Genomic DNA, 17,818 nt, shown 5'->3' on the forward strand with positions numbered 1-17,818 from the left:
CCCATGTCATTTCAGAGGTAGTAAGGACAACAATCAATTTAATTAAGAGCATCATCATGGCAGCAATACTGGATTTACAACCAGCATCATTTTAAATTAGAACAAACTAGTTGTCATAATAAATGCATTTGTAAAAACCCTATGTTGATAGGTCCATCCATTTGGTGAGGAGTAGAGAAAACAATGTTTTCAAAAATATGACTTTCTATTCAGGAATAGAAATAACAAGATTTTTAAGATGGTCGCTATGGCAGTCGTACTGAACATCAGTTTGGCACCATTTATTGGCAAAATTTTTATTTAAGACCAACTGAATGTCATAAGAAGTCTTCTGACGAAAACACCACATCAATATGACATTCTGTTCAAGTTGTGAACAGATGTTTAAGATTGCAACCATTGTGGACATATTGGATTTCAGATCAGCATCATTTTTATTTAGGATCAGTAAGATATCATATGAAATCTTTTTGTGAAAACCCCATGTTAATATGACCATTCATTCACGAAAAGTAGCAATGACAGAATTCTCAAGATGGCCAGTGTGGTGGCCATATTGGACATCAGATTGGCACCATTTTCAATTGCCTATGATACAACATTGAAGTAAGGAGTGATGATCTAAAAGACCGTCTACTCACTTTAATATTGAACTTTCAAATAGGGAATTCAAGGTATGACTGGGCTCAACCCTACATGTACAAGCAAAAAGATGGGCATTCCCCAAGGTAGTATCTTATCTGTTACGCATTTTAACATCAGAATTAATAACATTACCGAGTATTTGGCTTTTAGTGTTGATTATTCCCTATATATTAATAATTTCCTAACATGTTATCAATCAAAACACATACAATTAAAAGATAATTGCAACAAAATATAAATAAGATTCAACATTAGGCCATGTTCAGTGATTTCAGGTTCTCAAAATAAAAAACATTATGCATGCATTTCTGTCAGCTATGAAGACAACATGATGATCATAAACTCACAATGGACAGAACACATATGCTGTTTGTTGAGGAAACAAACTTTTTATGCAATGTCTTCGAAGAAAATTCACTTTGTTCACACATTAAGTAACTGAAAGTTATATGCTTTAAACCCTTTGATTTACTCAAAGTAGTAGTGTATGTTGAATTGTGTGCTGATGAAAAAGTTATATATACATACATACACACAAGGGGGATACCTTATCAACCAGGCGCTGCTGATTTACCTGGCTACTTTTACTTTACACCCAGCTACTCAAAAAACATTTTTTATTGCCACTGGGAAAGGTCCCCCAAACCCTGCCAACATTAAATCTAATGGAAGGTCCTCTGTGTGTGTGTGATACAAATTGATTGTTTGGTATTCAGGTAGAAATTTTACACTCCTGCCATGGTCAGTTGGTGCAAACTAGTCAGCTAACAATTTACCTATCAAATGTCATATAAATACCTATCAAATGTCATATAAATACCTATTGAATGTCATCTAAACACTTATTGAATGTTACCTAAATACCTATCAAATGTCATATAAATACCTATTGAATGTTACCAAAATACCTATTGAATGCTACCTAAATACCTATTGAATGTTACCAAAATACCTATTGAATGTTACCTACATACCTATCAAATGTCATATAAATACCTATTGAATGTCACCTAAATACCTACTGAATGTTATCTAAATGCCTATCAAATGTCATATAAATACAAACTGAATGTCACCTAAATACATATTGAATGTCACCTAAATACCTATCAAATGTCATATAAATACCTATTGAATGTCACCTAAATACCTATTGAATGTTACCTAAATACCTATCAAATGTCATATAAATACCTATTGAATGTCACCTAAATACCTATTGAAAGTTACCTAAATACCTATCAAATGTCATATAAATACCTATCAAATATCATATAAATACCTACTGAATGTCACCTAAATAGCTATTGAATGTTACCTAAATACCTATCAAATGTCACCTAAATACCTATTGAATGTCACCTAAATACTGCAGTTAAATCGCATACTATAGCAAAGTGATTTTGTCAACCTGTTTAAATTTTATACTGTACTTAGTATTTAAATATAATTCTCCTTACTGTTCTCAAATTATGTTTAGCAGAATATTAATTGCATAGTCATCGTATTCTCATGCATATTACTTTCTACCTGTATATCTTCATATATGCTATTCCACACCTATTCTCACTCACAACAGTTTCTACTAATACTCTATTCTTCATATATGCTATTCCACACTTGTTCTCACTCACAACAGTTTCTACTAATACTCTGTTTCTTCATATCTGCTATTCCACACGTGTTCTCACTCACAACAGTTTCTACTAATACTCTATTTCTGTATATCTGCCTTTCCACACTTAATCACAATGAAAGCCACACTGGGGTGACACGGATTTGAACAGAACTTTTCCACTAATGTTTGAATAAGTATTTTTTTATGCAGAGAGACAGGAGAGGGTGGAGTTGTGCAGTTGGTGAGTATTTGATTTGTGCATGTGTATGTGTGGTAGGAACATGTGAACAGTTCATACTACATAGTGATTGATATTTTGTTCTGTAATCGCTATTGCATTTTTGTACTCATTTTGTTTATTTGTTTTTAAAAACACCACATCCATTGTAAGGATAAATAAAGTAATAAACATTTATCTATATTTGTATTTGCAATTGAACTAAACTGTACCTTGTGTGGAAAGACAGTCAAATCCAGTGCGATACTCTTCCTCTGTGGCCTGTTCAATCTCCCAGCCCTGGAAAGGACCATCATGCCACCATGGGTAATAATACCCAGGCCTACACATGCACTGGTAACCACCACGCCGGAAACCCCACCCAGACAATGGCTCACACTGAAATGATCAAGAGGTGAACAGTGCACACATTTGAAACTTTTTTCACCATCCATTTTCTAAACACTTTTAGGACTAAAACTTATCACATTCTTAAAAACTTGAATTTGGCAAATTGCATCCCACCAAATGTATCCATGCTTTGAAGGTAAACAACCAGGGTTATGGCCTAAACAAGAGGTAAATGTTGAAATGCTCTATAGTTATAAGGTGGGTATTTTGATAACTTTAAAGATATAAGCGATGGGCAATTCATACATGCTCTTATGCCCTACTAATGCATACACAGCTACAAGGTGTGGATCTTGACAGCTTCCAAGCTAAAATCCAAGGGCAGGTCTCCAACCCTTTATGCATGACCCAAGGTTTGTATTGGATACAACATCTGAATTTGTCTCATGTTCTTCAGGCCTGGGATCTCAACAGTTTAAAAGTTATGGCCTAGGGGCAAGATCCCTACACAATGAGCATGATCCAGAATCTGCAATGATATTATCTCTGATTTGGTCTCCCCACATACTTAAAGGTGGGGATCTCAAAAATTTACCAGCCACAGGCAGACAGAAGTGGACAAACAATCAAGAAAAAAAAAGAACTCATTATTTCTGTTGAAACTTCCCTTCCTACCCCTGCTGCTCATGGGACACGTCAAGCATCACAAACAATAATACGACACGAACCTAAGACTCGTATTGAACAATGGGTGACATAATGGGTAGCAACAGTATTACTACAATACTGCTCATGTATTAACAGATTGTATCATGCAGCCAAAACCAAACTCAAAAATCAACATCAGCAACATGTACAACAATGCTTACAATATACACATTACACAAACCTATTTTTAAAATCAAACCAATCTAGCAGGAACAGATCAACAACTGCATGCTGATTAGTCAATGTCTCTCATTTAGCTTCATTCAATCAAAGTTACATGTACTGGTTTTATGTCATTGCTACATTTTCAAAATCAGCTTTAAAAACAAAATTGAATGATCATTGGATGTACTCCAGAAGAAATACTAAATCAAAAAAGTGTGTTTGATTGACCATTTGAAATAATGGAGATGAGACAAAAAAGTGACTGTGTTTGACTGACTGTTTGAAACACTGGAGAGGAGGCAAAAAAATTGACTCTCTGACTGACTTTGAAACATGGGAGATGAGAAAACGAAAGTGTTCAACAACAGATATTGGGATGTACTTTTGACAAGGCTGGACAGATAAAGTCAGTGGACATAACCAACCACCTGTCACGAAATTGGAAAATAGGAATGGAAATGTATTATAATTGCTCAAATTACAACAAGTGGTCACAAAGCCGATGTGCATGATACTGAAAGCTATTCTTGAAGAAAAGAAAATGTTAAGTGGGAAAACATTGTATACAAGAAGTCAAGGTCTGACAAAAAGGATATCCTATGGTTTCAATTCTTTAACTGCTGCTTCACACGTCACTGAATGTGATAGAAACAGAAGTCACAAATATGCTCTTAAATATTTAAACAAGAGTCCCTTAATGGGATTCATGCTTTACTGGGTGAAAAGAATTTTTAGGAATTCAAGATAGCTCCATTTCTTTCTTTCAACTGCTGAGTGTTGAAACCATCGCTGATATTCTTCAGTGAATACAAAATTTTCAAAATTAACTGCTCTACCGAACATGTCAGATGTCAGATTGGCACCATTTTCATTTTGGAAAATAGACATCACAAGAAGTCTTTTGGTGAAAACCTCATGTCAAAATGACCATCCACTTGGAAGGAATAGAAACTAGTGATACAAGTACCGCTTGTATGAGCAAATGTATTTATAAGCAGATTAGCAAATGCAGGTTAGTAAGTGTAGGTGTTGTTAAGTAGCTGACTGGGTATTGGTCAGTCTGTGTGTTGGTTGGCATGTATGGGTGTTGGCAAGTGAATTATGTTAAACCTAACATTAAATTTCCCTTGTCGATACTGCCTTTTTTTTTTATATACCTAAAACAAGAATATTTTTAGCGACATGGGGAAATGACATGCTGATCTCATTATTACTTTTTTCTTGTCGCCAGAATCATACTAATGGTAAATCCTTGTGTCAATATAATTATTTCTCGTGTGTATAATGAGCAATGGGGAAGGGTGATACTGGGGTGTGAAATATAGGAAATCGAAGAAATTTTAACCAGAACTCGGATTACACGACTGTTAAATTTATCCTAATGTCAAAGGGATAAACGAGTATGTCGCGGACTGAACTGTCTCAGCTTCATAATAATTCATCCAATGTATGAACAAAATCCATCAAGAAAATATATGCAAAGTAAAGATCCTAAAGCAAATTCATAACGCAATTTTTCAATCAATGTGACACCGACACCAAGATCAATGCAAGAATAGAGTGTGTGAAGAATGACTTGTCTTAGGTTAATAGTAATTTGTAGTAAGTACATTTATGAACAAAAGTATATCAAACAAAATAAATGTTTTAAACAATACCTTAACGCAAATATTGTTGGTTGGTAACGGTTAAAGGTATAAACAAAAACGTCTTTTCACACTTTGATAACCAGTGCTAACCAACTGAACACCTAAAGTATGTATCGACATAGTCCAGAAAGGAATGTAACGTGTTATATACGTATTTATTATAAATAAAATTACCCAATCAATACCTGAAGTAAAATACTCATATAATGATAAAACGTTTTACGATAACTAATCTCAATATGCAAACATAAATAATTTTCAAATTCTCCCGTCTTTCGTCTTCCACTAATTTATTCCGTAAATTCTTTCTTCTTTTAATTCATTCCACCAATTCTCCCCTCTTCCACTATTAATTCCTTCCGTTGCCACCCTAGTTGGAAAACAAAAACATCTGCCCGTTATCTGATTATATCCTAGACCAGCAAGTTGTTGTCCACCTTTTTTTTTTTCTTTTTTTTTACTGGTGGCGTCAGTCAAACAAAAAAAAAAAAACAAGGTGGAGAACAACTTGCTGGTCTAATTATATCCCAATATGTTGCATTTTACAGCCGATTTCATCGCTGTCACCGTCTCAATGACAACTCCCACTTCAAATACTGTGAAAATCACGTAAAATAGTCACTTGCTTTAAAACTGAAAATAACGTAAAATTAGTCACGTGTTTTAAAACGGATATAATCCTTATTATTGGATTCAGAAATGTACAGTTCACAAATATGGCAGTGAGACTAGACCAACAAGTAGGTCTTCGCTTTTTTTTTCCTGATAGCGCCGTCAGAGAAAAAAACGAGGAGACCTACTTGTTGGTCTAGCGGTGAGTTATATTTGTAGATATCACTCAGGAGTTTTGTCTCATCGTATTTTAGTCAAGTAATTATGACAAAAACATTAAAATTGTAAGCAAAATATGTTTCTGCCAGTTCTTATGACACTGCGTTTTGTTTGCTGTTTTTAAACAAACGTGTCCAAATGTTTGCTTCTACTGGAAGCATTATTCTATAAGCCCAGCAATCAGATTATGGTGTCGATGTGTCCCTCCACAAACTGCACATTCCTGTAGTATATTTCAGATGAAACAGACCAATACATCCTTTTGCACCTTACTCCCGATGCACTAGGCCATACTGCTGACCACAATCGCAAGATATTTAACAATTGCACTTAGGTTGATTAATTTCGTATCTAATGTGTGTATTTTTAAAATACGGTTACCAAATTTTGATAATTACATACATACATACATACATACATACATACATACATACATACATACATGTTAAATGACTATAAGATACTAGTTTAATGAATTACTTCCTCTTCCCAAAAATGTGTTAGGAAAATTAACTGATTCAAACGCCTGCGAAAAACGACGATCAGCAAGCATAAGAATGGACGATGGGCAGAAAGAGACACGTAGGAGGAAAATATAATGTTCTAATAGAGCGCTGAAAAATCATACGAAAAATTGTTAACGTTTAACCCAGGATAAAATCAGACTCAAATACCGGTACTATGCCCAATAATGTGATAAAAGAGGCCAGTTCCGCAGAAACCAATTGTGTGAGCCGTTTAAGTGGTGTGTGTGTGTGTGTGTGTGTGTGTGATTGTTTGATTGAGAGAGAGAGAGAGAGAGAGAGAGAGAGAGAGACTTACAAGTGTTGTGGGCTTGCACCTGGCTGTCCCAGCGAACATGTTAGGATCTTCATTACCCTCACTCGTTGGGCAAGGATTGATATCGATACGCTCAAATTCAGCATCCATGCCGGATATAGCGACAAATCTAAAAATTAAACGTAATATACGCTTGATAATATTTTTTTTTAAAAATTCATGTAAATAGCTAAAGATGTGCGCCAAGCATTTTAGCTATATATATATATATATATATATATATATATATATATATATATATATATATATATATATATATATATATATATATATACTGTTATCTTAATTTCATTCTGAAGATGTATATAGCGTTGTGTTTAGATTTAATCTGAGATGATCATTCATTTAAATTTCTGAAATTACAAAGTGCTAATTTGACAGTTTGAACTAAAACACTTTTTAGGATTATTGTGACTTAATTTCAAGACATTCTTGATTACATCTCTGTGATACAGCAATACTGTTGGCATGTCAGCATATTCAATACTATTTGATACATCAGCACATTCAAGGCCTGGAGTTCAATCAGAACACTATTCTTTTGGACTTGTGATAGAATGTTTAGGATCATTTTAGATTTAATTCACAATATTGTAAGTTCCTCTTTAATTTTTATTTTGTAACTTAGAGCCGAGTGGTCCAACTATAGGCCCGCACTCATACATGTCGCACACGGTGAAATAGAGAATTAAATTATGTGTTGACTTTACTAAATTATGTGGGTTTTCCTTTCCTCTTACTTAGTATAAGACCACACAATCGTAATAATAATGCCATATTATGCCACTCAATGCGATATACAGCCCCTTCCAGGGAATGGGCTTGTGACCCCCTACTTCTTAATCGAGAAACAACTTTTTTTCGATAATGGCATGATTACACTATCATAAGTTTGTGGTTGTTTTTGTTGTGTTATTTTCTTTTTTACAATTCGAAACTGTCTTTGTCAAATAAAACCGAAACAATGCTTCTTCGAAACAAGAGTCACTTAGAGTGACTGACGCTCTACTGACAAGAGAATTTCCACATATTCAAGATAAGGCCAACTCTTCTTTTAACTGTTGAATTTTGAAACCATCTCTGATAGTCTTGAGCAACAAGAATTTCATATTAACCGCTGTGGCAGCCTTATTGTATGCAATATAAGCAATTTAGGTAAAATACCATTGCCAATATGACCATCCATGCAGATTAATTACAGACGAAATTGAATATGCTAAATGTGGCAGCCATGTTTATTTAGGACCAACTAGATGGTAGGAAGTCTTTTGGTGAAAATACTATATTGATATGACCATCAATTCTGTGTGTGTGAGTGTGTGTGTGTGATATGGATTTTCAACGTAGCTTTAACACGTTTTCAGTCATATCGCTACGATATCTGCTGCTGCTGTTGTTGTTGTTGTGGGGTTTAACGCCATTTTTCAGCACACGATAGGCTATGCATGGCAGCCAGTATTAATGGTGGAGGAAAAACCCTGGAAAGAACCACCAGCCCTCGAGACGTTACTGGCAAGTTTTCTCACATACCCACATTGGCCGAATCCTAGACTCGAACCCACGCAGACAGAGGTGAGATGGCAGTGATTCGTAACGAAGAGCGCTTTAGACCACTCGGCCACTCGGGGTTCCATATCTGCAGTGTGGCTGTTAAAAGTTAGGTCTAGCACTGGGGCATCATGCCGCAGACATGTAGCATAATGTCCCACCCAGTCACATTATCCTGACACTAGGCCGACCGGTCCTAAAGCTAACTTCTTAATGCTGAGTGCCAAGCGAGGCAGCTGCTAGCACCATTAATATAAGTCTTTGGTATGCCTTGACCGGAGTTCTAACCCGTGATCTTCCGCATTCGAGGCGGACGCTCTAACCACTTAGGCCACCGGAGCGGTCACCATAGATTCTGCAGAAGTAAAGATAATATTTTCAAAATGGCTGAATTGATGACCATACTGGGTGTTAGATCGTTATTATTTATTTCAGAGACCTACTGAACCTCATAAGAAGTCTTCTAGTTAAACCCCAATGTCGATATAACCTTCCATATCGGAGGAGTAATAATATTTTCAAGATGGCCAGCCATAATGGATATCAGATGGTCAAAAAAATTTAAGACCATGTAGATCTGATCAGAAGTCCTCTGATGAAAACATCATGCTGATTTGACTTACTGTTCAGGAGAAGTGTCAATAACAAGATGTTTAATATGGCGGCTGTGGTAGCCATATTGGATGACAAATCGGCACCATTTTCCTTTAGACCCAACTAGGCATCGTAGAAAGTCTTTTAGAGGAAACTCTATATTGATATCATCATCCAATCAGGAGGAGTTGAAACAAAAATATTTTCAAGATCGCCGCTGTGACGGCCATATTGGATACCAAGAGCGCCAATCCACTACGCTCCTTTATCGTCCGTGGCTGCCAGCAATATGCATTATTCTTCCTGAGTATGCATAAACAAAATTCGTCATCCACAAAACAATGTAGCAATCTCCAATACATCAATGAAAGCGCCCTTTTATTGATCGACAAATGACCGTGTTTGGAAAAGAATCTTGGTTGGCTCATTCAAGCAGCATGAAGGGTCCTGTTGGAACTATATTGCGGGAAAATTTTACTTTCGCCGTGCCTCGCTGGAATGGTTAAGCAGGTTAATGCATATTCACTAGAAGCGAGGAAATCTTATAGTAGGGTGATTAAGAAAGCGATGCGGATTTTCACTCGTGGTAAGTGTAAGGACAAAATTTGTTGCAATTATCCAGATAGTAGAGCTGACATACAGAATGACTGTAGCGTCTCCTTGTCTTCTGTGATATAATATATGAGACCTGCTTCTCTGATGCACACAGTCAATAAAGGACAATATGATGTTTGGAACGGTGAAGAGATTTCTAGACTCTCAGATCATGAGCTTACATCCCACCCCTGTACATATCTGGAAAAGGAATGTGATGTACAATTGCTTCTGACCTATGTTGCAATTGGCTGTCATTCGCCCCTTAGCTATGTCCATTTCTGAAATGACGGTAGGTACGCTTCTGATTATAGAGTCCTATACTCTCGAAGCGGATGTAGACCAAAATGCATCTGATGTTCTTTAATTCTTCTGTCTCCGATTACAGGTATGATAATCGCTTTATTTTTTGAAGATTTTTCTCACAAGCTACGAGGTCAGTATAATGGAATAAGTGTTTGAAAACGGTGCAGTCATCATTTCAATTTTCCATTTCCGATATCCTCATTGTAAAGTATAGTGTCATGGATAAATTTCTGTTGCTGATAAATAGGAAAACGTATTAAAAATTGAGACTGGCTCTTTATTAATTCTAATAGTATTACTTTTCATTATATTATTTTAGCTATCAACTTCATGCTCTACGATAATTATTTTTATAATTTGCAGCCATGAATAAAAATTACAAAAATTAGATTTAAAAAAAATCATTTACCAGGAGTTACAAAAATATAGATATACACAACACGACACTATGGATTAAGCCTGGTTGGTTTAATCAATTTATCTCATAGAACTGGTAGATTAAATGTTAAAAATAATGTAAATACTTTCATACACAAGGGAAACTCGTTATTTCCAAATATAAAGCCTATTTCACTTTTTTTTTTACATATCATTAAATAAAAATAAAATTAATATAGAAAAAAAATTAATCGACCCTTGATGGGTTTTTTATGAAGAAAAATATATATTTTTAAATTATTCTAATGAAAAGACTGCTTATATGCTTATATCTATCTATTCAAATGCACGAAGTGTGGGTGTTATAGTTGTTAGAGCGTCCGCCTCGGATGCATGAGGTCGTGGGTTCGATCTCCGGCCGAGTCATACCAAAGACTTACAAAAATGGTACTAACAGCTGCCTCGCTTGGCGCTCAGTATTAAGAGGTTAGTGTTAGGACTGGTCGGCCTGGTGTCAGGATAATGTGACTGGGTAGGACATCATGCGACATGTCTGCGGCATGATGCCCCAGTGCTAGACATCACTATAAACTGCCACACTGCAGACATCGTAGCGATATGACTAAACAATTTGTTAAAGCTACGTTAAAAATCCAAACCACACACACACACATTCAAAGTACAATAGTTTGTCAAGAGAACAGCTCATTGTACACCCGCCATGTGTTTAATGGCCCTCTACGTAGTAAATCTTAGGGCATGTTTGACTTCGGAGATTATTGATCAATGGGTCTAAATAGCCTCAACCTTTGGTCGTGACATGCAGTCTTCAACTAAACTTTCCGTATAGAAGCCATTATTCTCGTCTTAAAATGAACCATGACCGTGACATGTGATCTCTAAAACATAAAACCTACAAATTTCTTTATTACCATAACTGCATATCATCCACAAAGTTGTCTTTTTATCCAAACTTATTCTGTAAAAATCATTTTCTTTTAGGAAGAACTACACCATGGGACGAATGTAATTTAGGAGGAGTAGCAATAACAAACTTGTACTCACGGACGGACGGATGGACAACAGGCCACATCATATGTTCTCCTAATCTATAACAGCAGAGTGAGAACGGTTTGAAATTGTATTGTTCCATAAAGTTTATCGAGAAGCCGAGTCGTTACATATGGCAACTGTCTGCCGTATTGTTTATTGCTAGCAACCATTGTTTGGTCTTTCATTGTCCTTCAATACACTGTATCTGTCAATCACCAACTGTGTTGCTGCTGAGATTGGCATTCGAAAGAGTGCACAACGCTATAAAAGAATTCGTTCTGAAGAGCACACGACTTTAAAAGGATGCGTTCTGACGAGTCCAACAAGGACTCTAAAAGGATGCGTTCTGAAGAGTGCACAACAATCTAAAAGGATGCGTTCTGAAGAGTGCACGACTCGAAAAGAATGTGTTCTGAAGTGTACACAACGACTTTAAAAGGGTGCATTCTTAAGAGTGCACAGCGACGTCAAATGCTTTGTTGACTATGCTTACACATTATCTTGGGTTTCCGTCATTTAACGTCAAATGCTTTGTTGACTATGCTTACACATTATCTTGGGTTTCCGTCATTTAACGTCAAATGCTTTGTTGACTATGCTTACACATTATTTTGGGTTTCGGTCATTTAACATCAAATGTTTTGTTGACTATGATTATACGCTGTCTTGGGTTTCCGTCATTTAACGTCAAATGCTTTGATGACTAGGATTATACGCTGTCTTGGGTTTCTGTCATTTAACATCAGATGCTTTGCTGACGGATTATACGCTGTCTTGGTTTTCCGTCATTTAACGTCAAATGCTTTGTTGACTATATGCTGTCTCGGACAATATTTGCGTTTTATTTTAATCTGGGGGAAATATAATGCGATAGATTTTCGTTCAGCTATCTCATAGGATTTTAATGGTTTTCAAGAAACAGTATTCAGTCAACTTCTTTCAATGCAAAAACTCGTTGGCACTGGCCTTTACTAATTGAAACCTTTGTCCGAAACGTTCAGGGCAGTCATTTACATCACTCTCTAACACCCTCACTCCACATCTCTCTCTCTCTCTCTCACACACACACACACACACACACACACACACAAACCTCAACAAGCAACACACCGTTGTACTCCTACGAGGTTTCAATAAACGTCAAGACCTATCCGGGTCGACTGCCGTGGCGTGTCCTAGGGAACAACATTCATCTCGTGTTAAAAGTGTCGTTAAAAAACAGCAACAACCGACATCAAGAAAAACAAAGTGAAGTGTTAATGAGGAGGTTCTGTACGTACTCCTCAAAGACCTCAATTACTGCGGCAAAACAAAAAGATTTAATTACTCAGACTTGTAGCATTTATGATCCCTGAACTTACTGTTGGGATACCGTAAGTACTCGCTTACAAGACGAGTCAAACGGCAAACAACTTAGATCCTGATCCTCCCTAACATAATGCGCCTGCACATCAGGGCCTAAGTTGCTTGTTCTACTGATTACTTCTGAAAAACTGCACAGACACAGATCTGCCGCGCATTATGTGACGACAGATTTGGATCTGTGCAGATTGCAGTTGGACTTGTCTTATAAGCGAGTACAAACGGTATTGTGATAGTCTGTTCATATGTTGTTGTAGGGTTTAACGCCATTTTTCAACACATGATAGGCTATACATAGCAGCCAGTATTAATGGTGGAGGAAGAACCCGGGAAAACCCTGGAAAGAACCACCGACCCAATAGAAGCTACTGGCAAGCTTTCTCACATACCCACATTGGCTGAATCCGAGACTCGAACCCACGCAGACAGAGGTGAGACTGTTCATATGTAAATATGTTCTGGCATACGTACGAATGTAATGCCCTTGAACTATAAAACCTTAAAAGCTACACAAATGAAACTTGTCACTGATATTGCTGCATGTGCAAAGTTTGCCAACACTTTTGGGATACTGATCACACCATTTTACATAAATTTCGAAGAACTCTTGGGTGGTGGTAAGTCCCATAATAGCTTGCATGTGTTATAGATGACCTAAGTGTTAGCATTGGACCCTGGGTCTTTCCCTACCCCACAAGAACTTATCCCTGATTATACTGTGACATACAATCTATGGAGATCCACACCCAATAACCATACATACACGTGCTGGGTATAAGAAAAAAACATACAAACATGCAACTGTTATGGACTCAACCAACAGGGATCAAGCCCCTGGGTCATAACTTGGAAAACACTGAGATCCCCACTCTACGACATGCATACACCTACAGAGGTACTGATCTGAAAATGAAACTTTACACGTGTAATTTACATCATAGATGATAAAAACGTTTTTTTTTTCGTTTTTTATTTTACCTCGAAAAACGCGTTTTTTTTACGTTTTTTATTTTTTGCTGGACAATATAAATTATATGGAGGAAACCATAGAGTGGTCAGATCAGTCAGATGGTGATAACGACGCTGAGTGACAAAAATTTCCATGTTATCTGGACTACGGTTTAAAACTTTTGACATTGTTTCATATTTGTATCACTGAAACTTTAAAACTGGTATGTAGCGTGTAAATAAGTAAAATATTGATTTTTGTGTTGCCTAAAAACTACTGGAACGTTTTTTTTTTCGTTTTTTATTTATTGAGAAAAAAATGCGTTTTTTTTACGTTTTTTTTAATTTTAATTTTAACGTTTTTAACATCTATGATTTACATTGACCCCTGAGTATATCTCAACCATAGGGGCCTATGGCCCCTGGATCATAGCTTGAAAGCTTCCAAGATCTCCAGCCTTCAACCCTGTACATATTACATGGCATGCAAACCAATTACACATGCTCAACATACATACAATTTGCTCCTGAAGTAATTATTGCCCTCAGGGACCTACCAAAGACTTAGACTTTGGGTTGGAGGTCAAAACGGCCTACCGTGGGGGAAAATGTTGTTTGCAAACCGCCCCAACCCCCCAACCAACAATTATTTGTCTCCATTTTATGTTTGAAAATAAGTTTAAAGAAAAACTTAACATATCATGGACTTTAACAGCAGGTTCTGCCGTTTAATGGAATTTAGTTTAAACCATATTTATTTAAGAAACTTTGTCAGATACAATTACAAACACATGATTTGGGGGATTAAGTAGGAAGCATAAGCTTATTAGCACTGTCTCCCCAGCTGTAAAAAGAAAGAAAATACAACATCAAGCATCTCGAAGCCAGTACCAATACAACATCAAGCATCTCGAAGCCAGTACCAATACAACATCAAGCATCTCGAAGCCAGTACCAATACAACATCAAGCATCTCGAAGCCAGTACGAGCGGTTTTATAAAAAATATGCATACACTTATATACAAAGCGTAACAATGAATAAGAACTAATAACTTGCCATTCAGTCAATTAATTAAATCTATTAGTCATAATGTAATTTTGTACAGCTAAAATATTTGTTGTTTTTTTTACAGTTAAAAATAAAATAGGGTTACCAAGTGTATATAGGATCTGATCTCTAAGATTTAAATATTTGGCACAGTCTAGAAGAAAATGTTTTGCATTCTCAATTTCACAGCAATACTTATTATCAGATTCACGATTAGTTATTTGCTTTTGTTACTGAATATTTGATACTACGCTTTTGATGGTGTTTCGGTTATAACCACTATAATCATTCCAAAATGGGTCATTCTTTTTCTTATGCAAGTATATTAATTACATTGACACCGATATGGGAGCAGCGGTTGTCCTGTGGTAAGTGTGACTGGACTGGACTGGGTTCTGGATTCGAATCCTGTACAGATCCGTTTAGGCTGGGCATGGTACTTAATTCCGTCGCTTCGACAGCAAATCGTCTGCCATGCGGTGACAAAGTGTTAAACATCAATCGATTAGGGGTACCCAAAGTGGTCCAACTGCTGCAAAAGGGTCTTTAAATGTAAGGTCTAAGGATGAGTATTATATTTGCCCCTCCCACCACGGTAGTAGTATCCTAGTGCAGTAATCTTCCCTGTTATATACCGTCTTAATTCTTTTCGTTAGTTATATCCACATACCTTAAAATAGCCGGTCTTTGTAACATATCAATTCTTGTTGCAGCTAATGATGTGGATGTTGACTGGGGGTGGGAGACATATGGGATAATAATGACACTTATTTGGGTGTTAGTGAAAAATGAGTTGCCAATGATGTGCATTTACCTTGGCCTCCTGAGATGGGTCCAGTTGGAGTAGCGGGGCATGAATTCCACGACAGGTGCTGTCATACTGACAATCCATCTGTTGGACCGACCGCAGTCAAAGTAAGGCTTGGTCATCATGACGGGGAGGGTGAATTCTGTGTCGCCCTGGCCAGGTTGAGGGGGTCCAAAGAAGGTGATGCTATCAAACTCATCTTTCAGAAACTTGCCAGTCTGGTTAGAAAATTTTACGCCCACAGAGTACATAAATTTACGCAGAGAATCCTTATACGCGGTATTGTCCGGCCACCAAAACAAGGGCTTCTGCCTGCTCGGATCCGTGGGGTCGAATTCGTATCTCGTGTACGGACAGTACTTGAAAGACTCTGCCGTATAATTCGTGTCACGACCAGCTGCATAGTCTTGAATCTCGCATGTTAAGTTTGAAGGTTCTCGAAGCCAGTTCGTAGGTTCGTTATAATCATCGGCTCGCCATGATCGGGGCCCAAATAGTTCCAAAGTTTTGTTGAAATCAACAGTGGTGTACCAATTGGGGTAGGAACAGTTATTGTCAAACAAAAGAGCTGAACCGTTAATAAATCCTTCAAACGCCGTTACATCGGCCGCCGCTGACATGTAGAGATATTCGAATCCTGGCTGAGACGGGAAGTCCTGATCCGAAAGATTCATCCTTTGGTAAATAAAACTGTAATAGAAGGCCCTATTCAAAGCCATATTATGCAAGTTCAACAACATTGACCTATTGGCAAACAACACTCTGCTTAACAATTTGTTATATTGTGGAACTTGAGCTACTGACTCTGAAGGTAATTCAAGTTCATTTTGGGGCTTTGACCTGCAATTTTGGGCTGTGACCGATGCTATTTTGTCCATAATTTCATCAAATTTGTCCCTCTTTAACCACGTAAAAGGTCCCGCCTGTACGAGAGACAAGGCTAAGAAACCCAATATGCCTGTCGCGATAATCACACGAAGGTATTCCATAGTTAGTGTAACTCCGTGTTCCCTTTAAGACATCACTGAAGGCACAAAAATTAAAAAATCTTTCCAACAGAATATAAACCAATGTCTTCCTATCCAAAATGGCGGCACCTTGTTTATTGCTCACCTATTCAAATCAGGTAAAGGACGCCGCATCAGGGCACATGTAGGTAACATAGTTTCTGTTTCAATTTGTTTATTTTTTAAAAAGGATAAATATATAGATATACTAATTTGTCAAAATATGTACACATTTCAATAATATGACTTTATGGGTATTTAAAATTTAGCTTGCTCTAAAACAAATCTTTTCTAAACATATAAGTGCTTGGACACTTTTAAATTCCTCACACTTACAGTAAATAATTTCCCACATGTAGCCCCTTCGCTGCAGGCATTGATCGTCGTCTCACTCAGGTATTGTAAGCAGTCTCGCAGTGTACAGGTGGCAAAACTAGGACACCCTCTGAAATGTCATATCCGTGTTCTTAAAATTAAGTATACATTTATAAAATTATACTTTAATACAATTTATATAAATAAACATATAACAATGGTATAAGCAAATAATTTATTTACGTTAATGACTAACACCTCTGTTATGTTCGCATGTTTTCCGCAGTGAGGCGCTGCATAGTTGTTGAGGTAATAAACGTAGAACAAAGAACGGTCCATTCATAAATATGTCTCATCCGTTTATTCGCTTCTAAATCTAAATTGGTTATTTTTCGGAAATCCGTTTACTACTAGTGATAACCGATCTTCAGTCATACGATGTATACTGTATGCTTGTAGTCTCTTATTATACCCCCCCCCCCTTATACATTCCTCTCTTTTTCTCTCGCACTTTTGATACATTTTTCATTTTACATTGTAATCTTGCATGTTTCTGTTCCAAACTTTTATAGTTATGTCTTGCTTCTGCCCAACTGATCTTGGATCATTGATGTTATTGTTGCTGTTGCTGCTATTTTACTTGTTTCTTCTCTCGAATTTAATGTTATGGTCATTCACCCTCCTCCTTATTATTATTATTAGTAGTAGTAGTAGTATTAGTGGCAGTAGTAGTAGTATTAGCTCCGTTTAAACTGTGGAATACTCATAATCTAAGGGCCGGGTTTGATACCCCACCCAGGCCAGCCCAGGTCGACTGCCTCTGCGTGTCCTT

At 36.9% G+C, this 17,818-nt stretch overlaps 1 protein-coding gene across 2 annotated transcripts in view; it reads right to left on the reverse strand.

Moving 5' to 3' along the window:
* LOC149786143 (uncharacterized) overlaps window positions 1–16,785 on the reverse strand; it is a 41,585-nt gene extending 24,800 nt beyond the window's left edge. For both annotated transcript variants that reach the window (XR_016424884.1, XM_089976479.1), the window contains exons 1-3: window positions 15,671–16,785; window positions 7,007–7,133; window positions 2,714–2,879 (exon numbers count right to left, since the gene is read on the reverse strand). Coding sequence is in view for 1 of the 2 variants with exons in the window: in XM_089976479.1 (XP_089832605.1) it covers window positions 2,714–2,879; window positions 7,007–7,133; window positions 15,671–16,653 (1,276 nt within the window). In the remaining variant the exon portion in view is untranslated. The remainder of the gene's footprint in view (window positions 1–2,713; window positions 2,880–7,006; window positions 7,134–15,670) is intronic.
* Window positions 16,786–17,818: the final 1,033 nt, after the last annotated feature.

The sequence above is a fragment of the Sinohyriopsis cumingii genome, chromosome 12 (genome assembly GCF_028554795.1).
Source record: "Sinohyriopsis cumingii isolate HCF-2022 chromosome 12, ASM2855479v2, whole genome shotgun sequence".
NCBI classification, from domain to species: Eukaryota; Metazoa; Mollusca; class Bivalvia; order Unionida; family Unionidae; genus Sinohyriopsis; species Sinohyriopsis cumingii.